Genomic DNA, 23112 nt, shown 5'->3' with positions numbered 1-23112 from the left:
AAAATGTGGTATCCAGATCCAGTGCCAAGTCAGAATACAGGGCCATGGCTCAATCCACTTGTGAGATTCTGTGGATAAATCATCTGTTAAAGGAAGTTGGTATAGATGTTGCGTCACCCGCGAAACTTTAGTGTAATAATCAGACTGCTCTTCACGTTCTTCTACCCTTTTTGCCATCTCAATGGCCTCTGCCAAAGTGAAAATCGCAACTACTCCCATCATACAGTGAATTTCGTGATTTAGGTCCTCTGATAATGAGCGACCTGTTGGGCTTCGTTCTCACAGTTTTCATACCTCACCTGCAACCTTAAAAACTCCTCGGTATATTCATCCACCCTTCGACTCCCTTAAATATAGTCATGATACTGGTTATATAAAATCTGAGCGTAATCACTAGGCAAGAATCGATGCTCAATCATCTACTTCATCAACAACCAATTTTGTATAGGTTCCAGCCTCTTGCGATAGCGTTCATTTTGAATCGAATTCCACCAGGCTGCTGCACCACCTTTTAATTTATAGGCCATAATCGGAACCTTTCGATCCTCTTCCACGTTCATAATTTCAAAAAATCGATTAACCTCCGCCAACCAATCAAGAACAAATTCTACGTCCAATGAATCAGAAAAGTTTTGAAGGTCTATCTTTATTTTATAACCTTCCTGATAATTCTGTTGGAGGTTTGCAGCCACAAGATTAGCGACCACAGGATTTAGAACTGGCTGTGGACATTCGGCTGCGGCGGGTTGGTGGTTTCCCTATTATAGGGTTACCTGTCCGATCATCTCCCTCAATTTTGCCAAGGCCACCTCAATTGTAGCGAGTCGCGCTTCTTGGTTGTCTGCCATGAACGAACTTTACTCTGCTACCAATCTGATATAGACCAATCTGATATAGGACTGATTAGATTTCGTTAAGAGTTTTAACCAATAACGTTTGGATAAGACGAAACAATCGAAACAAAATGCTAGAAGCCGAAAACTCTTATTGAAATTCTTTAAAAATTGAAAAGTATCTCAAAATAGTCAAGAAAATGCTATTTATAATAAAAAAACCCTAATATGAAAAATTACAAAAAAAAAATTCAAAAAAGTACTCAAAATGCAAAATTGATCCCTAAATGATGGAATTTTCGCCTTAAATTTTGTGACAATCTATGGCTCTCGTCACACTTTTAAAAATTGCGCATCTCGAAATTTTCTTTTCGAAAAGCTATAGTGGGTCTTCATCGAACGTCGGCAACAAAAATTAGATCCAGTTCAAATCTGCCGTAAAATTTAAGACTAATTGCCCCGTATCAGAAAGTCGATAGCAATATGTTTCATGCAACTATGAAATACTAGATTTTGGCAAAAGGGAGTCGTCCCGACATTGTCACAGTAAAAAGTGGGAACAACCTGCAATATGTAGTGAAGTTCTTTGAGTAAGTTGGTGATCCAATTAGTTTTGGCAACAACACCTGCGATGGCACGATATTCTCCTTCAGTGGAGGAATGGGACAATGTCTCGCTTCTTAAAGGACCAGCTGATATAAGAGAACTACCAAGATAGATAATATGACCAGAAGTGGAGGTATAATCAGAGGGATCACTAGAAATGGAGGTGTAATAAGAAGATCAGTGACACTTATACTTTATATGTTATTAAATTAATATAATTGTAATAAATTTTGAAAATGTGCTTTTATTAATTTGATTATGATTAATATTTAAAAATAATATATCAATACATAGAATTATAAATTTTATTTTTTGTATAATGATAACCATTGAAAATATTTATACTCATAGATAAAAAAAAAAATTTTTTTTAAATCTCATGGGGAATAATTTTCAATAATTTAAAAAATAAAAAAAGAAGATTTTTTAAATGATAAAATTATTTAAATATTGATTATAAAATCGTCATTTATTAATTGTAAAATAATTTATTAAATTAATCAACTAAATTTAAAAACACTTCAACTTTATAATTTTATTGGATTCAATTAATCTAGTTGAGAAAAATTTAAATAAAAAACCAATAATACTAATAGTTAATTATTATTTAAAATCAAATAAAATTAAAAATAAAAAATAAAAATATATATTAATACTATGTATAGCCGGAGCATTTCTCTAACTCAACATACTAGACGACATGAAGGATAATAGCAAATGATAATAATCCAAAGTTTCATATCTTTCTGCTTTTAAAGAACATTTTAGAAAATAAAAAGCAAAAAAAAAAAAAAAGTTGTAGCAGTCCTCGGAGATGAATCTCCGGCCCTTTTTCTTCATCTCCATGCAGTTTTGATCAATGGCAATTGCTTTTCTCCAATTCCACCTCTCCAACAGAACTATTAACTGCATAACGGCTAGCAAAGAAACTGAAGTAAAGGATGTTTACTGCTCCCAAGCCTGCAATGACATAGTAGTAGTAATCAAGTCTATTCTTGTTAAGGTCATGACCATCCAACCATGGTGGTGATTTCTCATTCTTTCCGGTGACATGGTGGATGATATTTATGAGTAAAGAACCTACATAACTAGATATTGACAAGCTGAGAAAGAAGACTGCCCCTGCAACAGTCCTCATGCTCTCTGGCATTTGTGTGGTATAGAATTCCATCATTGCAACTGCTGCAAAAGCTTCAATTAAGCCCGACAGGATGAACTGTGGAAGGAGCACTGCTACAGTTATGGGGAGGCAAAGGAACCATGTTTCAGAGCTGAGTCACACGTTTTTTTTCAACGATAGCACCTACTAACATGCATAGGATTGACATTACTATGCCAATCTTGATTCTTTCTGCCACTGTGAATCGTTTATCCTTTCCTGTCAACTTCTTTGCTTGTGGGATGAAAACGAACTCGTAAATGAAGATCCATATAGAAAGTGCAATCATCGATGTAAGGCCCATCCATCCTGGAGGGATTTTGAAATGTGATCCAAGAGATTTGGTCATTTGAATTGCTTGAAGGATCCCAAATGCATTATGTTGATCCATAGGTATGAGACAGCCAATTCCTGATACCCAAACCGGCAAAATTCCTGCTAAACATTTCAGTTGCTCCACCTGCTGCAAGCTGCAAAGTCTCCAAGTATTCTTGGGCCTGCCTTGGGCATCTAATACACTGGGATCAGTGATTATAGCTGCCTTATCAAGAAACTTAAACCTATCTGTGGGAGAAAGTTTCAGGTGAAAGTCTGAGTGACATAGAGCAACTAATCTTGGATTTTACGGTAGATTTGGACTGAATCTAATTTTTACTGTCGATGTCCAATGGAAACCCACGATAGTTTTTCGGAAAAGAAATTTTGAGACGCACGATTTTAAAAAATGTGATGAGGGTCGCAGCTCTGTCACAAAGTTTGATATGAAAATTCCATCGTTTAGAGGTCAATTTTGTATTTTAATTATTTTTTTTTGATATTTTTATAATTTTGCATATTAAAGTTTTTTTCTATTATAAATAGTATTCCTTGACTATTAGATACTCACTTTTCAATTTTTGAAAAATTTCAATAAGACTTTTTCGTCTTCTAGTCTATCTTTTCTTTTAGATCGTTTTACCCAAACGATATTAGTTAAAACTTCTGACGGAGTCTAAATAGTCCTTTATCATATTGGTATCAGAGCAAAGTTCAACCATGGCAGACAACCAAGAGGCACGACTTGTTGCAATTGAGGCATCGTTGGCAGAATTGAGGGAGATGATCAGACAGCTAACCCTGCAATAGGGAATCCCCTAACCCGCCACTGCCGCACACCCCCAGCCAGTTGCCAATCCTATGCCTGCAAATTTCCAACAGAATTATCAAGAAGGTTACAAGATCAAGATAGACCTTCAAAACTTTTCTGGTTCGTTGGATGTGGAATCTGTTCTTGATTGGCTGGCGGAGGTTGGACGTTTCTTGAAAGTTATGAACGTGCAAGAGGATCGCAAGGTTCTGATTGTGACCTATAAGTTAAAAGGGGGTACAGCAGCCTGTGGAATTCAGTTCAAAACGAACGCTATCGGAGGAAGCTGGAACCCATAAGAAACTAGGTATAGATGAAGCAGATGATTGAACAACGGTTCTTACCTAGCGATCACACTCAGGTTTTGTATAACTAGTATCATGACTGTGTACAGGGGAATCGAAGAGTGGGTGAATATACCAAGGAGTTTTTAAGGTTGTGGGCAAGGTGTGAAAACTGTGAGAACGAAGCCCAGTAGGTTGCTCATTATTAGAAGGGCCTGAATCACAAAATTCGCTGTATGATGGGAGTAGCTGCGATTTTCACTTTGGCAGACACCATCGAGATGGTAAAAAGGGCAGAAGAGCATGTTGATTGGCAGCCACGACAACAATATAACTAAAATTTTAATTACGAAAATTCTGGTTCGATAGAGACACAACAGTATAGAGGCAATTACAGCGGGCATCCTTCTAAGGTTGTTAATTCTGGCAATTCTCAGAATACTATGGAAGAAAGGAGAGACAGTAAAGGAAAGACATTCACCACTACAGCAGACAAATGAGATAGAACCAATCCTTATCAGAAGCTAATGGGAGACATATGTTATCGCTGCAGGCAACCTGGTCATCGATCGAATAATTGTCCAGAATGTAGAGGAGTTAATACTGATCGCCAACAGGTTAATGTGGTTGAGCAAGTGGCTGAATTTGAGGAAGAAGTGGATGACGATGATGGATCTATTGTTGGTTCTGAAGATGGAGAGGTCACCTATGTAGTGAGGAAAATCTTATGCTCAATAAAACAGGAGGTTGAGAGGCAAAGGATGAAGATTTTCCAAGCAAAGTGTCGAGTAGAAGAGGCAATTAGCAGGTTAATTATAGATAGCTGCAGTTGTGAGAATCTGATAGCTAAGCAATTGGTGGAAAAATTGCAGTTGCCTACACAACCGCACCCTTCGCCATACAAAGTCGGATGGATTAAGGAAGGTCCGACAATTGAGGTCAACAGAATTTGCAGCGTGCCTATTTTGATCAGTAAATCTTATACTGAACCTGTTAATTGTGATGTTGTGGATATGGATTACTGTAGAATTTTGCTAGGTCGCACTTGGCAATTTGATGTTAATGCTTTGCACAAGGGAAAGGAGAATTCATACATGTTCATGTGGAATCAAAATGTTCACGTGGAATCAAAAGAAGATTACTATTTTATCTTCTGGATCTGCGAAACATTCTAAAGTGAAAGGGAAGAATGTTGTTGTTGTTTCCACGGGAGTGCAGAGACTATCAGGCGTAGTGGAAAAAACTGGAGGCATACTGACTTTATTGGTGAGAGCAAAAGGTGCAATGAAGGATGCACCATCTTTACCACCACCCGTCAAAGAGTTGTTGAAAGAGTTTCCTAAGATAGTGGAAGAATCATCCAAGCTTCCACCTCTACGGGATATCCAACATCAGATTGATCTCATTCCTAAATCAAAATTACCAAATCTGCCTCATTACAAGATGAGTCCAAAGGAGAGTGAAATCATCTAAGAACAGGTTGAAGAATTATTGAAGAAGAGGCATATTCGGGAGAGCATCAGCCCATGCAGAGTGCCTGCCCTATTAGTTCCAAAGAAAGATGGGACTTAGAGAATGTGCGTGGATAGCAGGGCCATCAACAAAATTATAGTTCAGTATCGATTTCCTATTCCACGACTGGATAACATGCTAGATCAGCTATCCAGGTCTAAAGTCTTCTCTAAGATCGACCTTAAAAGCGGCTATCACCAAGTTCGGATCAAGGAAGGAGATGAATGGAAGACCGCCTTCAAGGCTAAGGAAGGCTTGTATAAATGGTTGGTTATGCTCTTTGGTTTGACAAATGCACCTAGCATTTTTATGCGACTTATGAACTAGGTTCTGCGTCCTTTCTTACGCAAATTTGTGGTTGTTTATTTTGATGACATCTTGATTTTTAGCCGCAGCAAAGAAGAACATCTACAGTATCTTCGTCAAGTCATGATAGCCTTGTAAAAAAGTAAGCTGGTTATTAATATGACAAAATGCATTTATATGACAAAGCGCGTTCTGTTTTTGAGATTTGTTGTTAGTGCAGAAGGCATACATGTTGATGAGAAGAAGGTAGAAGCAATACGGAATTGGCCCATTCTCAAAACTATTTCTGAAGTTTGCAACTTTCATGGCCTTACAGCCTTCTATCGATGGTTTATCAGAAATTTCAGCAGCATCGTTGCCTCTATCACAAATTGTTTGAAGAAAGAGAGAGTGTAGAAATTTACTTGGACTGACGTTGCCAATAAGAGTTTTGAAGAAATTAAAGATAAGCTTACTTCTGCCCCTATTCTTGCTCTACCCGATTTTGATAAACTGTTTGAGGTTGAATGTGATGCTTGTATAGTTGGGATTGGTAGAGTGTTGTCACAGTCTAAAAGGCCTATTACCTTCTTTAATGAGAAACTGAATGAACTTAGGAAGAAGTGGTCTACTTATGAGCAGGAGCTATATATAGTATTCCCGATTTTTAAAACTTGAGAGCAGTATTTGATGGGGCGAGAGTTTATTATTCACATAGATCATCAATCCTTAATTCACTTTAAAACTAAAAAATATGTGAATAAGATGCATGCTCGATGGACAGTTTATTTTGAAACCTTTCATTATATCATAAAATATAAGGCTAGCCATAGTAATCAGGTGGTAGATACTTTGAGTAGGAGGGTTACTCTGTTGATTACAGTTAATCAAGAGGTTGTAGGTTTTGAATTTCTAAAGGATTTGTATGCTACAGATGATGACTTTGTTGATATGTGGGCTAGAGTCTAGGCTCACCAGCCTGCTGACGGGTTTCTAATAGATGAAGACTTTCTTTTTAAGGAGAATAGGTTATGCATTCCTCAATTTTCTTTGCGGGAAAAATTGATTCAGGAGGTCCATGGAGGAGGTCTGAATGGTCATTTGAAGCGTAATAAGATTATTGCTGGGTTGGAGGAGCGTTTTTGCTGGCCACAATTAAAAAGGGATACAGGTTGGATGGTCCAGAAGTACCCAGTTTGTCAAACTCATAAGGGTCATTCGCAGAATACGGACTTATACACTCCACTGCCTATTCCGGCATATCCTTCGGAGGACTTGTCCATGGATTTTGTTCTTGGTCTTCCACGTACTCAACGTGGATCTTATTTCATTTTTGTTGTTGTTGACAGGTTTTTCAAAATGGCACATTTTATTCCCTGCAAGAAAATTAATGATGCTTCTCATGTTGCAAAACTATTTTTCCAGGAGGTTGTTCACTTACATGGTGTCCCTAAGACCATTACTTCTAACAGAGATGTAAAGTTTCTAGCTCATTTTTTGATGACTTTATGAAAATATTTTGGAACTGAATTTCGATACAGCAGTGTTGCCCATCCCCAAACTGATGGACAAACTAAAGTAGTAAACCGCACGCTCGGCAATCTTTTGTGCTACATCTGCAGTAATAAGAAAACTGCTTGGGATTTTGTTCTTGTCCAAGCAGAATTTGCTTACAACAGTGTTGTCCACAGCTCCACAAAGATATCACTATTTGCAATTGTGTACAGAAAAGTCCCAGCGCATACAGTTGATCTTATTACCCTTTCCACATATTCTCACAACAGTATTGCAGCAAGCAACTTGACTAAACAGCATGTGGATGTTTTCAAACAGGTATAACAATATCTTACAGAAGCCAATGAAAAATATAAAGCTACAGCCGATAAATATAGATGTTTTAAGTCCTTCAATGTCGGTGACTAAGTTATGGTGTATTTACGCAAGGAGAGTGGAGGAAAACAGAAAAAGCTTGACGCCAAGAAGATTGGTCCATTCTAGATCATTCAGAAGATTAATGACAATGCCTATGTTCTTGACCTCCCCAATAAGATGAAAATTTTCAAGACGTTTAACGTGGCGGATATATTTCAGTACTACCCTACTGATAACAACTCGAGATCGAGTTCTTTACAAGTGGAAGGGAATGACATGGAGCAACTAATCTCAAATTTTATGACAGATTTGAACCGAACTTAATTTTTGCTGCCGACATCCGATGGAGACCTACGATAGCTTTTTGGAAAGGGAATTTTGAGACGCACGACTTTAAAAAGTGAGACGAGGGCCACAAGTCTGATCACAAAATTCGATATGGAAATTTCATCATTTAGGGATTAATTTTATATTTTAATTATTTTTTTAAATATCTTTATAATTTTGTATATTAGGATTTTTTTATATTATAATAACTTTTCTTGGATATTAGATACTCACTTTTCAATTTTTGAGGGGTCATAAAAACCCAGCACAATATTAAGATGACGCTTCCTGTAGGCAGCTGGGAACTCATGCTCTCTGGCATTTCGGGGGTGTTAACTGAGGCACAGCTGCTGTCAGGGTCATTAACACCATGCCCTGTGAAAGAAATGCACCAAATTTTGATTGATTTATCATCAGATTCCAGGTAGTGTAAATCAGACATAATCGATATTAAGCTTCATTTAAAAAAAATTACCAACATTGATTACACGATTTACCAGAAGAGAAGATATGGTCCCAAAGAGAAGGGTACGAAATCTGCCCAAGTATCAGCAAGAAATGCACCTAATAGAGATGTAAAGTTGGAGGAACCAGACCATATAGTGGTGACATTGACATTAGATGCACCTCCCATGTGGTATTTGTTTTGCAGATAAACTGGAATTGCCTGTTTCATACCTATGGATCAACATAATGCATTTGGGATCCTTCAAGCAATTCAAATGAACAAATCTCTTGGATCACATTTCAAAATCCCTCCAGGATGGATGGGCCTTACATCGATGATTGCACTTTCTATATGGATCTTCATTTGCGAGTTCGTTTTCATCCGAAAAGCAAAGAAGTTGACAGGAAAGGATAAACGATTCACAGTGGCACAAAGAATCAAGATTGGCATAGTAATGTCAATCCTATGCATGTTAGTAGCTGCGTTCGTGGAAAAAAAACGCCGTGACTCAGCTTTGAAACGTGGTTCCTTTGCCTCCCCCATAACTGTAGCAGTGCTCCTTCCACAGTTCATCCTGTCGGGCTTAATTGAAGCTTTTGCAGCAGTTGCAATGATGGAATTCTATACCACACAAATGCCAGAGAGCATGAGGACTGTTGCAGGGCAGTCTTCTTTCTCAGCTTGTCAATATCGAGTTATGTAGGTTCTTTACTCATAAATATCATCCACCATGTCACCGGAAAGAATGATAAATCACCACCATGGTTGGATGGTCATGACCTTAACAAGAATAGACTTGATTACTACTACTATGTCATTGCAGGCTTGGGAGCAGTAAACTTCCTTTACTTCAGTTTCTTTGCTAGCCGTTATGCAGTTAATAGTTCTGTTGGAGAGGTGGAATTGGAGAAAAGCAATTGCCATTCAAAACTGCATGCAGATGAAGAAAAAGGGCTGGAGATTCATCTCCGATGACTGCTACAACTTTTTTTTTTCGCTTTTTATTTTCTAAAATGTTCGTTAAAGGCAGAAAGATATGAAACTTTGGATTATTATCATTTGCTATTATCCTTCATGTCCTCTAGTATGTTGTGTTAGAGAAATGCTCCAGCTATACATAGTATTAATATATATTTTTATTTTTAATTTTTAATTTTATTTTATTTTAAATAATAATTAACTATTAGTATTATTAATTTTTTATTTAAAATTTTCTCAACTAGATTAATTGAATCCAATAAAATTATAAAGTTGAAGTGTTTATAAATTTAGTTGATTAATTTAATAAATTAATTTACAATTAATAAATAATGATTTTATAATCCATATTTAAATAATTTTATCATTTAAAAAATCTTCTTTTTTTATTTTTTAAATTATTAAAAACTATTCTCCAGGAGATCTTTAAAAAAAAAAAATTATCTATGAATATAAATATTTTCAATGGTTATCATTATGCAAAAACATAAATTTTGTAATTCTATGTATGATATATTATTTTTAAATATTAATCATAATGAAATTAATAAAAGCACTTATTGAAAATTTCTAACAAATATATAAAATAATACTTTATATTATAAATATATCTTAAATTTGTATTTATAAATATATATTATTTGGAATAGTTGACAGAGTTACTTATATTTCGTTTAGAAAATGGAGGATTTCTTTTAACTCAAAAATTATTTAAAGGCTTATTTTAAATTTTTAATATAAGTATAGGGATTAAAATAACTCTTTTGCCGATAAAACGAAAGGGACAGGAAGCCTGTTTTATTTGACATTAGATCCCAAATGCATTATGTTGATCCATAGGTGTGGAACAGGCAATTCCAGCTTTTAAAAGGGAAAGAGTCATTTGGCAATCAAGCTCATAGAAGCCAGCTTTTCAAATGACTCGTTCCCTTTTAAAACAAAGTAAAAAGAAAAATATCAAAATAGTATATATAATCTCTACGGCAAGCAATTATATCAAACAAGATACATACCAAGAATATATCTTATGGCTTTCCATCCTCCGAGATTTCTTGCAGCTGGAGGTGATGAAGAAGATGGGATGTGCTGTTCTAATGGTGAAGAAGAGGGGACGTCGTCCCTTATCTCTACCATTTCTTTTGTCTCACTAAAAGTTTAACTTTTGTGAATTCCTTGTTATATAGGGAGGGTTTTCAGGGATTGTGGGTAGCCGCAACTGATAAAGAGATTCGCTGGTAGTTGATGAGTAAGCGATATGCATGTCTGAAATATAAATATTAATCTTGCTAAGAGTGTTAGGCACTCCTCTTTTAAATCAACTTTTGACATTAATAAAAAATTATTTAATAAATAATTATTAAAATAAGTTTTTTTAAATTTTGAAATTGAAAATATTTTTTAAAAATAATTTAAAATTTTAAATAGTAATATTTAATTTTTTAAAGTGATAAATAATTTGAGATAGTTATCAATACTTAAATTATATAATCATGTGCATTATGTGAAACAAAGAAATAGTTGGCCAACGGCTATATTGTTGAGCACACCTAATGCATGCACACTTCATTGGCATCACATCTTTTTTATTTAGATCTAACATTAATTAGTTCTGAATCAAAATTTATAATCCATTGAAAATAAAATTATATTTATTCACTTTCATATCAAATTAATTTTTTTAAAAATATTTAATAATTAAAAAAAATGAACGCAAATTATAAATGAATCATGATCACAGCTAGGTCTTCTTCGCATAGCTATTTAAAACACATAACCATGCAATAAAATTAAATAAACAACCTTATATTTAATATTTTTAATTAAAATTACATTAAAAAAATGAAAAAACTAAAGAACAATAAGAACAATTTCAAACCCTGAATACAAAGTATTAAAATTTATTACTGACTTTTTTTTTATAAATTTATTAAAATTTCATTATGTGCATGTGAAGATGTCTTTTGGACAACAGTAATAAATTAACTTAATGTTAATTTGAATTTTAACTGCTGATATATTATATTTAAATTAAATAATCTCAAAAAGTTACAATTAACTAAACACTGCACTCCGGAGCTTAGCCTGGTGGAAAGTGCATCATTGTAGCCTTGTGAGGTCAAAGGTTCGACTCCCCCACCCCTATTTCAAAAAAAAAAATTAACTAAAAGCTTAGCAAGTGATTATTACTATATTTTAAAATTTTAAAAATTGATAGCAGTAGGGCTGTTAGAAAATTATTGCCTTAATATTATTAAGAGCAAAATAAATCTGTATTATTAAAAAATTTGTATATATAAGACTATATTTTAATAAAATATTTATTTTACATTCAATAAAATTATATTTTTAATTATATTTTTTATTCACTATAAAAAAATAATTAAATTACTGTTTTATACTTAATAAATGTAATGATTCTCAAATTATTACTATTGATATGTAATTACTGTTAAAGTATATAAGGCCATAATTTATCGAGACTACTTAAAATTATTTTTTAGCAATGCTTCTCAAAATTAAAAAGTTGTTGATACTATTTAAGAATTTAAAGTTTAGAATCACTAAATATAGATTGAGGCTAATGGATAAATTTCATTAAGAAAATATTTAATGAAAATAAAATATTTAGTACCTAAATTCATTATTTTTTTTTAGTTTAATAATTTAGCATGGTTAAATTGTTCAAATTCAATTTTATGATTTGTCTATAATTATAAAAAATTAAAAATGTCGAGCTTTATTATATAAAAGAATTATTAAAAAAAATAAAAAATATTTTATTTTATTTTATTTTAATTAATTTTTTTTTAATATTGCATTACACAGCACTATGTGGGTACAGTTAGAAGTGAGCAGTATTCGGTTTAAATCGAAAAAATTGATAAACCGAATTAATTTAAAATTTTAGTTTGATTTTTTTTATTTATTTTGGTTCAGTTCAATTTTTAATTTCAAAAATTTTGATTATTTCAATTCAATTTGATTTTAATCAGAAAAAAATAAAAAAATTAAATCGAATCGATTAATAATAATAATATATTATTTTTAATAATACAAAGAGATTAAATTATATTAAAATTAAAATTTTTAATTAAATTTTAAAATATTAAAAATAAAATAAAATTTATTAAAAATTTAAATTAATTAAACTAAAACTAGTTTAATTTAATTTAATTTTTAATTAAAATCAATTCGATTTGATTTTTATAAATATTAAAATTTTAATTTTTAATTTATTAAATTTAATTTAATTTTAAATTAAATCAAATCTTAAGCACAGTACTAATTTATTTATCGTAGGAGTCCAAGCTCTATTCCCACTGAGCCTAAATAACTCCCTCTAATTTTTGTTATCTAAAATTTTGATCTTAAAAATAATGTTTGACTATTTAAGATATTTTCAATTTATAAATAGAATAATTAAAATTTTATTAATTTTTGTTTCCTAAATTATCACATTAATTTAATCACATAATTATTTTATTAATTTTATAAATTTTTTATTTGAAGTGCAGATAGTATCTTACATTTTAGATTTTATTAATAAAATAATTATTTAATAAACTAATCTATTAGAAAGGGAATTTAAAGTAATATTCATTTTTATTTTTATATATGCTAAGTATTTTTGTTTAATTGATAACTATATATTTTAATTTAAAATTATTTTTAATTTATAAATTTTATAAAATCAAATTATTTAATAATTTTATAAAAAAGAGTTAATCAACTTATTATAATATACGTTTTTTCAATAAAAAAATAATTTTACAAAATTTAACAACTTTTTGAATCTAATGATCTTAAAATATCCGGACAATAATAATTTTTCCTTTCAATTTCAAGGGCCATTTGTAGTTCTGCCGGTAGCTGAATGCTCCCCACAGCCACAGCCACACAGTGGCTTTGACCCCACAAAGCTTAGGTGTATCTTCAGGATTTCTTGGTTTTGATTCCCCAAATCCAAACCCTTATCTTCTTATACTCAGCCTCTTGAATTCTCCACCAATCACTCCTATTCTCATATCTTCCACAGACTCTTGCTAACATTACACAGTGCTCCATCTTTTTCTTATATTTTCCCACATTTTCTCTGCTCTTTTCTTTTCTTTTCTCTTCTTCTCTTTTCTTTCTTCCTGTGTTTTTTCCCTTCTGTTCAAGAATCAAGACTTTTCCTCCAAGAATCATTTTGGTTTGGTTTACAGTATTTGTTTGCATTTCGGGCATAGATAGTGGGTATCTCACGATTCTTGGAATTTTTCTCTCAACTTTCATTTTCATGTCCATGTTTTGAATCTCCCTGAGGGAAAAAGAAAAAGCCTGTACAGTAGTTGAAAAAAAACAAAGTGGGTATCTGCTAAAAGTAGAGGAAAGGTTTTGTAAAGGAAGATGAAGATTCAGTGCGATGTTTGTGAGAGAGCTCCAGCGACGGTGATTTGTTGTGCAGATGAAGCGGCTCTTTGTGCAAAATGTGACATAGAAGTTCATGCAGCCAACAAGCTTGCAAGCAAACACCAGAGGCTTCTTCTTCAATGTCTCTCCAACAAGCTTCCTCCTTGTGACATATGCCAAGTAAGTCCATTACCAAACCTTCTAAACGAGTTTCAATTGTTTTTTGTTTTTCAACTACTGTTTTCTCCTAATTTTTTCAATTGATTGGTGGGTTCTCTCTATCTATTTTCATTGATTTTGTGTTGAAATTCATCACAACAGCAAGAATTTGAGTGTGTTGCTTAAGCTTAATGCTCTTTGATCTCTATTATTTGATCTCCAAGAAGACTTGCAAAGGGAAAAAGTATTAAGGATTTGCGGATTATGGGAATAGGAGACATTAAGAAAGAAGGGAAAATTACCATTTGGACCCTGTGGTATGAAGAATCTGATTAATTAGTTCTTTTAGTTTTAAAAAATAAAAATTACTTTAAAAAATCTATTGATTAATTCCTTCCTTAATTTTAGCCATTGCAAAAAGTCTAAAATACTCCCATTTGCAATGGCTTGGCCTAGCAGCAAGTTTTGGTTAAAACATTTTATACCTTACCCTTAGCAAGTCCCAATATTTAGTTATGCAATCTGAACCAAAAACTTAGATTGAACTCTGAATTTTGCATCTCTGATTATTCCATTTCTTTCTTATTTGATGCTCAGGAGAAGGCAGCTTTCATTTTCTGTGTTGAAGACAGAGCACTTTTCTGTCAGGACTGTGATGAACCAATCCATTCAGCTGGTAGCCTCTCTGCAAATCATCAGCGGTATTTGGCAACTGGAATCAGAGTGGCTGTAGGATCTAGTTGCTCCAAGGACACTAAGAAGAGTTGTTTAGAGCCACCTAATCAGAGTGCACCACAAACATCTGTGAAATTGCCTGTACAACAACCATCAAGCTTCAACTCTTCATGGGCAGTTGATGACTTGATGCAATTCTCAGACTTTGAATCGTCCACTGACAAGGTAACGAAATTGAATATGGATTCCATGCCATTGCTTATCATCATTGATGTAGAAAAAGTCATTAGTTGGTCTTTTAGTTTTGTAAAAATGTCTACTGTTTAGTCCCTGTGAATTGCAGGCAGTTTAGACTTTTGTGCAACACTCAATGATTAAAATTAGTAGAGGGACTAATCAGTAGCGTTTTTAACTAGTTCTCAAACAAATGTCAATCTGAACATCTTTTCTATCCATTTTACAGTTTGTTGTGATTAACAAGTTCAATTTCCAGCTCTAAATTTCGGAATGCTATCTAGTTTTTCCTCTATCTGTTACTGGAAGGAAATGGTGCTGATTGCTGAATCATTGATCAACTGTAAATCTTTTAAATATCCATTGTCTTGTTAAGTGTTAACATTCTTGGATCTTCCTTCAGCAGAAAGAGCAACTTGAATTTGGAGAGTTTCAGTGGCTAGCTGATGTGGGTCTTTTTGGTGAGCAACTTCCTCAAGAGGCATTAACAGCAGCTGAAGTTCCTCAAATAACAGCTCCATCATCAGTGAATGTTAGCTCATACAGGCCTACCAAATCCAACATGCCTAATAAGAAGCCAAGGATTGAGATTTGTGATGAAGATGAGGAGTACTTCATTGTACCTGATCTTGGCTGAGATGAAGCCATAAACTCTATGGCTAGTGTTTTATGGATGGTGAAGTGTACATACTTTTCATGCAATGTATGTATGTTTATTACAAGATATGTTAGGAGAAACATAAAGGGTAGTTAAGGGAATTTACATTTGATATATTACTGCTGTAAGTAATATTGAAGCTGTCCAATGTCATGGATGTGATTATGATACTGTATCAGTTTTAGATCTCTTTGTTAGCAATTACATTCAACTTGTTTGTTATGGCAATTGGCTTATTTTGTAGCATTTATTCTACTTTAGCTTTGAAGGTGAGAAAAATATAAAAAAATATATTCTATGAAAATTATGTCTTTTTCTGTTATTTTAGTTATATTTTATTCCTTTCATTTAATTATTTTATTATTATTACTTTTATTTGGATAATACCATTTTTTCCTTTTTTGTGCTCATGTTGAAAAAAAATTTTCCTTTTTTCTAGCATTGACAAATTTCGGTGGGAAGCGAGACACCAATATCTGTGATTTAGTTTTGGTCCCGGTCTTTCTTTCTCATTTTATCATTTTTGTCTCATCACATCTCTTTTCCTTTTTCTTCTTTATTTAATATTTTAAAAACTAAAATAAATAAATAAATAATTTAATTTAATTAAACTTGCTCCGTCTTTTCTCTCTACTCCGTTAACAGACAGAATCTCTCTTTCTAATCTCCGTGCTCCTGCCTTTTGTTTTTCTTTTTTTCTTTTCCAATTTTCCCCTTAAATGCTATCATTTTTGCACTAAGCATAGCATGGTCCTTCTCCATAAATTCAAGACTTAATATATGTTTAAACATGTGCACCCTAAACTCTTAAACATCCCATCCCATTAGACACCTGAACTTTTTTAAAGTGGTATTAAATGAAACTTATTATCCTAGTTAATATTAATATTAATATTAAAAAATGACTTAAATTTTAAGAGTTTAGGTACATAAATTTTTTTAGTAAAATTCAAATGTCTTATGCGACATTTTAGATGCAGTTTAAAGAAATTAGATGCAGTTTAGATGCATTTTAAAAAAAATTAAGTATCTGATTGGATATTTTAAAAGTTTAGAGTGCACGTAATTTTTTTATATAAAAATTTAGGTATTTGAATATATATTTAGCCTAAATTTGATAATGCTTTCTATTTCACTTTTATCTCTCTATTTGCCTCTGTTGATTCCAAAATACACCTCCTCCTAATGCTTCCCTTATGACCATTTTCTTCTCCAATCCACCTCTCCTCCATCCCCTCCCCCATTTCTTTATTTATTTCTTTTTTTTTTAATTCCTCTTCACCTTTCAAGCCCAAGGATACTGTTATTGTTAGTGCTTTAACCACCACCTTTAAATTCCTCTTTCTCCAAACCATGCGAAACACTGTAAGTGCGGCAAAGTCATCGTTTACAATGGTTTCACATTGATTCCATTAGTAGAAGGACATAATTTGTACCTTTTACAGCCAGAAAGGAACACAGGGATTGACCAGACTTAATCTTCTTTGCTAGCTTTCTTTGAGTTTGGCTTGGAAGGCAAATGTGAAGAAGGGGAGAGTTATTTATTCAATTAATGGACAAAAAGACTGAAGAACAACGGCTTGTTTTTAAAGGTTGTAATCCTTTATGATCCCATTATGATCGGCAAAATACAACTACCACATGAATTGAGCTTAACAAATCGAAAGACCCTGCAAGCCAAGGATATGTTGCACAGGACACCTGAGAGATTGCTACGGGAACTGGATGGTTAGGCATTCAGTTAAATTTCAAAGATTGCTTGAAATGATCTGGTCTCCAGTTGATTGTCAATTATGTTACTTCTCTAAACACAATTAAAGCAACCTAAGAAGACATCTTCCGAAGATACGAGTGATGATAGAGCTGTATGGGTCAGAAACTTGACCCAACTTGGCCTAACATTAAGCCTGGCCCACATAAGAATTGTCAAAAGAATGAACTATGTAGTCCTGGCTCAGGACTATTGCCTCTGCTCAATGCATTGGGCAGCAACTGGTAAGCCGCAAAAGATTCTTAATGTGGTTTCTCAGTTAACTTACCAGACAAGAATAGATTATCACTAATATTCAAGAAAAATAATTGACTTGATAATATAAAAAGAAAAATTACTATATAACCTCTATTTTATAAAACAAACCCATTCATTAATACATTAATTTTAGAAATATATATTACAACGTTCCACTAATTAGTCTATTTATTAAATTTATTAATTTTAAATTTCAAGTGTTGCACAAAAATTCAAAATGTCCTCAATACAGAAAAGCTAAATAATAGACATTTCAATAAGAAATTAACTAATACATTTTACTATACCACATAATTAAATAATAAAATATTTAATAATTAAAACTAATGAAATTATTAATTAATATATTTTTTAAAATTTCATTTACAAAATTGAATAATCAACTAATAAATTTTTATATTTCTAAAAATTTGTTTTTACTAACAGAGAATCTATTCAGGACAGAAAAAAAATGTTCAAGCTCCTCCAGATAAACGAATAAATTAATTAAAAACAAAATAAAATGAAGAAAACTACATTAACAAAGAAAAAATCTACAATTATATATCTGCCAAGTACAATGTAACAATGGGTCTGCCTCTGTCAAAAAGTTCTCCCATTCACCAATATGAAGAATCTAAAATAGTTTGCTAACTTAATAGATCACCTGAAGCACCATAAACATCTCAATATCTAAAATCAGGTTGGACGGGGCAGTAGAGTAGGTGATTCATAATGAAAATGATCCCCGGTAAAAAAATATTAACTAAAGCAGGAAGTTTTTCCATCAAATCTCAAAGGCTCTACAAACACTTGAATTTTCTTTTTTTACTACAATATCAAGTAATTCAGTTTAGAAAAGCCAATTAATCGTAATGTTACCAAGCCATATGAATAGTGGGAACTGAGCCAAGGCAACAAATAGCAACAGATAATGATGTCGGCTCGAATCATAACTCCTCACCTCTGCAAAAAGGACCCTCTTCATCGTCTTCACCAAAAAAGCTCCCATACATAAGCAGGTCCATGGCATTAAGAAGTAGTACGAGTAGTTGAATAAAATCTTTCCAAGGACAGCAAAGCACATTCCTGCGAATGTATATCCACCATATGCAACAACGTCCAGCAAGGGTGCCTCTCCAATACCTAATGAAAGCAGTGATACTTTGAGCAATGAAACTTGCAGAAACCAGCCAAATAATCCCTTCACAAACAACCAATTCAGTGCTTCTGGACTGAACCTGCAATGAATTAAAAATGAAATATGGAATGGAAAATTAATAGAACAAAATGTGAGGAGCAAGACCCAAAAAATAAAAAGAGAGATTGCAATACTAGAATTATGTAACAACTTTTGGCAGTCATAAGGAAATCAAATCCGAGACATAAAGTAATAAGTATCACCTAACACAGATAAGAAAGTAATTGAAAATCCCAAAATAAGCACATATGCTGAAAGCAAGGTCATCTATTGTATTCAATTTACAGTTCTTTTAACTTCCCTTGTGCTATGAGGAAGACCCATTAATGGAAAGCAGAAAACTACTCCAGGCTATGTTGCCTTGCATACACACACACCCGCATATATATATATATATATATATACATAGAGAGAGAGAGGGAGGGGGGGTAATGACAGTGACAGCATTATTAACACTGCTACAATTGCCACCATGCAACTGTTACTATCAATGCTATTAGCTATCATTTCCAGTAACATGATACCTAAATTTCATTGTCATATAATTGCCGTTCCTCTTCAGTGTGTACCAAAATAGCTAGTACAATAAGAACAAAAATAATCAAATGCATCCTGCGATAGACCTATAGTTGATTAGGGACACAAAAAAGAAAATCTGAGCACAGAACTATGAGAGGACAAGAATATATATGATAAAGAAGAGATGTCCATACATAATTTAAGAGAGGAAACTGTAAGTTCATAACTTCATGTAATAAGTTTTAATACAAAGATGAGTTATTAGAGAACATGGCACACCTGCATAGATGAGTTATTTGAGATTAAAGAACACGGCAAACTTACTTTCCATTAAGTCCTAATGACAAGCCAGCAAGTACAACATATGTACCAAATGCCATGAAGGGAATGTACAAGTCTGGTGCATTTATATCATAAATTGGAGGTTTGTAGGAAAGCCTGCCCCCTACTGGCTCAGTTATCCGAGTCCAGTGTCCCTGAAGGGAAAAAAACACAAAAAAAAGGAAGAAAATATTATTTCAATGAAAAAATATTGGGACAACCAGAAAAAGTAATTGCAGTAAGGTTTACCCTGTGAAGGAATGGAAATAGAACAATCTTCAATTTGTTTCTCACGTATTGGTCATTCACTTGGAAATAATATTGGGGATCGGAGAAGTATCTACTTATCTGTTTATTTTGGGGAAAACAAAAGGGAAAAACTAAAGTGAAATACCTTGAATTATAATACTGAAGAGAACACATTGCACATCCATAAAGCAGGAAAAAACAACAGCACGAAGGCACCAAATCCAATGCCTATCAAACTTCAACATAATAATAGATATTGTCTGGCAAGTTGTAAGCAGCAATTGCCAATTAGTATGTATCTCTCATTCTTAATAAGCATTTAGATTAAATTAATTTTATTTTCTGGAAAGAAACTCATTTCAAAGTTTCCTAGGCTATGTTGACTCTTCACATCAACCTTTTGAGAAATAATACCATGCCAATTGCAAGTACCATTATCTTCAAACTCCAGTTCCCTACGTTAACTAATCCATTAAATTGAGTCAAATAAAATTGAAATACAGGCAGTGTCAAGCTTCAGCACATCATTTTTCAATCAGTCAATGCCTAATATAGCTTTATGATTATGGGAGAAAAGGATTTGCCAAGCTGCTCATGCAACCCATCCCCCCCCCCAAAAAAAAAATAAAAATAAAAATAAAAATAAAAATAAAAATAAAAATAAAAATAAAAAAGAACATTAACTGAGATAACAAATCTCATTGGAAATGTGAGTAGCAATATTTGAGGATGTTTCCTTGCTATATGAGAATAATGAAGAATTTCATGCACAAACTATATGTTTTTGCTTTTAACCTGCAGTTATAGCATTCAGCTTACACAAGAGCTCAAACAAAATGGTGCTTTAAATCATAGCCTCAGGATGCTACTTACATTGCTCTGTACATATTCGGAGCTTGATCCTAGAATTTTCTCTCCATATGCACCAAGTCCCCCTCTAATAAGCCCAGAACCAGCTCCATAGAATGAATTCCCAAATGGATTAGGCTGAGGATTTGTTGGAGGCACTGGCACTCCAGGCTGGGCTCCCACATTGTTATACATTTCTGTGACAGGAGAAAGAAACAGGCACTAAAAGTTTATAACAGATTTGTTTCTAGAAATACCAATTGGCAAGCCAGGTTTAACTAGCATACCAAAAATTTTATGCTATAAACAGTACCTGAGATAAAACAGCATACCGGCAGCAGAAGAAAATAAAGAGGAGAAGAGAGAAAACAGGGAAGAGAAATCTAGGCACACAAGCCTTACAAACCAAATAAAAAATTCACAAAATTTCATCATAAAAAACCTATGAAAATAACTAAGATACACATGCATCTGTAATGATTTAATAACTGCTTCTAATCCTAATGGGATTTGTAATCCCAGTGCAGGAAAATAGTTCAGTAGCAAATAGGAAGAAACTTTCTGAATCAGAATCTCTATGAAATTTTTTTAAAACAAATTAAGAAAAAGAAACTAGTATTAAAACCATAAATTTACTATTACATAAGAAATATGCATTATCATAATTAAGAATTTCATCACAATGACCTCTAAATATGGTTTTCCTAGACTGCAGTATTAATGACCTCATTGGATTCCATACAAACCATATACTCTCTTTTCCAACTTCAGTAACTAAGAGAGGCACTTCCGTGTTTCTCTTCAAGACTTACGCCAGGACTGAGTACTAACCAATTAAGTAATTGGCCATCTCTCCATTCATGCAAAGCAGTTTACATGAATTAAAAGGATTCAACCCTATAACCAATACCAATACCCAACTTATGATACCACTGAAATCTCTAGACAAACTATTGCAATTGCACACATCCAATTATGCATTTCACCGTACAAGAACCACCAAACAAACGATCATTGGAGTAAGCAAGGTGTTTTCTAAGTAAAACTTGCAAGAACACATGGCCTTCCTTGCATCTACCATCAAGATCATCACCAAGAACTCTAAACATAAACATTTTCTTTTGTTTCAAACAACTGAAAATGAAACTATCTTTAGATACCTCTTCGTTTATCCAAATCCACCAACAAACACACATTCTTATTCACAATATCCTATTTGCCTAATGGAAGAGGCCATATTCCATAACTCAAAAACCTGTCCAAGCAAAAGTTGCACATCTACACTTAAACTGCGAAGCCCATCTTCTAGTTTGATAGCTCGTAAAAAAATAAATAAAATAAAATTTAAAAAATTATATTGTTCTAAAACTTTCAATAAGCCAAAACGGCAAAAGATTAAATAGACAGCACTTCCCTTTTTCCCATTAATTGAACATTTCACATCTATATGGCTTTTTGCGGAAAGGCTCGAAAATTGAAGAAAACTAAAGAACCAAAGAAGCTATCATTTCAAATTCACAGTATTTTCGACTAATCTTGAATCATCTACTGCAAATCTTATTCCGTAAAGAGAAGACACTAAATGCACACAAATTAGCACATCTAATCCATATGATAACATGCAACGTATATGCATGCATACAATTAGATAGACTTTGATAAAGCAAGAGAGATGGATCTGAAAGTAGGACCTCGAGCTGAGGATATAACTGATGGCGGTTTCCGATGAGCAAATCTGAGTTTCAGCGACGTTCAGGTGAAGCGCGTGAAAAGAGGGCACAGCTGGAAGAGGGGATCGAAGTAACAGATTAGTGAGGGAGAGTCGAAGAGGAATAAAAAAAGAAGCGCGTGAAAAGAGGGCACAGATGGAAGGGGATCGAAGTAACAGATTGGTGAGGGAGAGTCGAAAAGAAATAATAATAATAATAATAAATTAATTAACGAATTAATTTTTATATTTTTTAAATTAATTTTTATATTTTTTAAATTCAACATATGATCCCTTAATTTTTATTTAAATAATATAAAATACACCCATAATAATATATTTTTATATTATTTACCAATGTAATACTTATTAAATTATTAATTTTATTCAACGTACATTTCACGAATATAATTATGTCTTTTTTAATATAAAATTATATTAATACTTTAAATTTATATATTTTTATTATAAAAATCATAATATATATTTTATAAAAATTATAATATTATAAAAATTTTTAATGTATAATTATCAATTAATTTCTAATTTATTATTTATGAATATATAAATTAATTTATAATAATAAAATTCTGAAAAAATATAAATTAAAATAGTAAAAAAAATTCAATTTTAAAAATTAATTGGATAAAAAAGAGATGTTTAATTTTAAAATGAGATTAATATAATTTAATTTAGAAATTATAAGTAT

General features: G+C 32.7%; 2 protein-coding genes and 1 pseudogene across 3 annotated transcripts; 1 reads left to right on the top strand and 2 right to left on the bottom strand.

The window, feature by feature from the left end:
• Positions 1-2295: 2295 nt before the first annotated feature.
• On the bottom strand, positions 2296-10564 carry LOC110625678 (annotated as a pseudogene).
• Positions 10565-13442: 2878 nt separating this feature from the next.
• Positions 13443-15794, top strand: LOC110626992 (B-box zinc finger protein 25). Of its 2 annotated transcripts, none has more exons than XM_021773207.2 (3): positions 13443-14002; positions 14579-14881; positions 15297-15794. In XM_021773207.2, the coding sequence occupies exons 1-3, from the start codon at positions 13820-13822 to the stop codon at positions 15525-15527; spliced, it is 717 nt and encodes a 238-aa protein (XP_021628899.1). In that variant the 5' UTR covers positions 13443-13819; the 3' UTR covers positions 15528-15794. The 2 variants fall into 2 exon arrangements, with proteins under 2 accessions (XP_021628899.1, XP_021628898.1); XM_021773206.2 differs by having other exon boundaries at positions 15294-15794.
• Positions 15795-18075: 2281 nt separating this feature from the next.
• Positions 18076-22584, bottom strand: LOC110625493 (protein YIF1B). Its single transcript, XM_021771108.2, has 5 exons — positions 22387-22584; positions 20720-20892; positions 19847-19945; positions 19601-19752; positions 18076-18797 (listed from the first exon to the last, which is right to left on the bottom strand). Exons 2-5 carry the CDS (start codon positions 20888-20890, stop codon positions 18410-18412), a joined length of 810 nt encoding a protein of 269 aa, XP_021626800.1. The 5' UTR covers positions 20891-20892; positions 22387-22584; the 3' UTR covers positions 18076-18409.
• Positions 22585-23112: the final 528 nt, after the last annotated feature.

This window comes from Manihot esculenta, chromosome 11 (genome assembly GCF_001659605.2).
Source record: "Manihot esculenta cultivar AM560-2 chromosome 11, M.esculenta_v8, whole genome shotgun sequence".
NCBI classification, from domain to species: Eukaryota; Viridiplantae; Streptophyta; class Magnoliopsida; order Malpighiales; family Euphorbiaceae; genus Manihot; species Manihot esculenta.
This window is presented reverse-complemented; position numbering and strand designations above follow the sequence as displayed.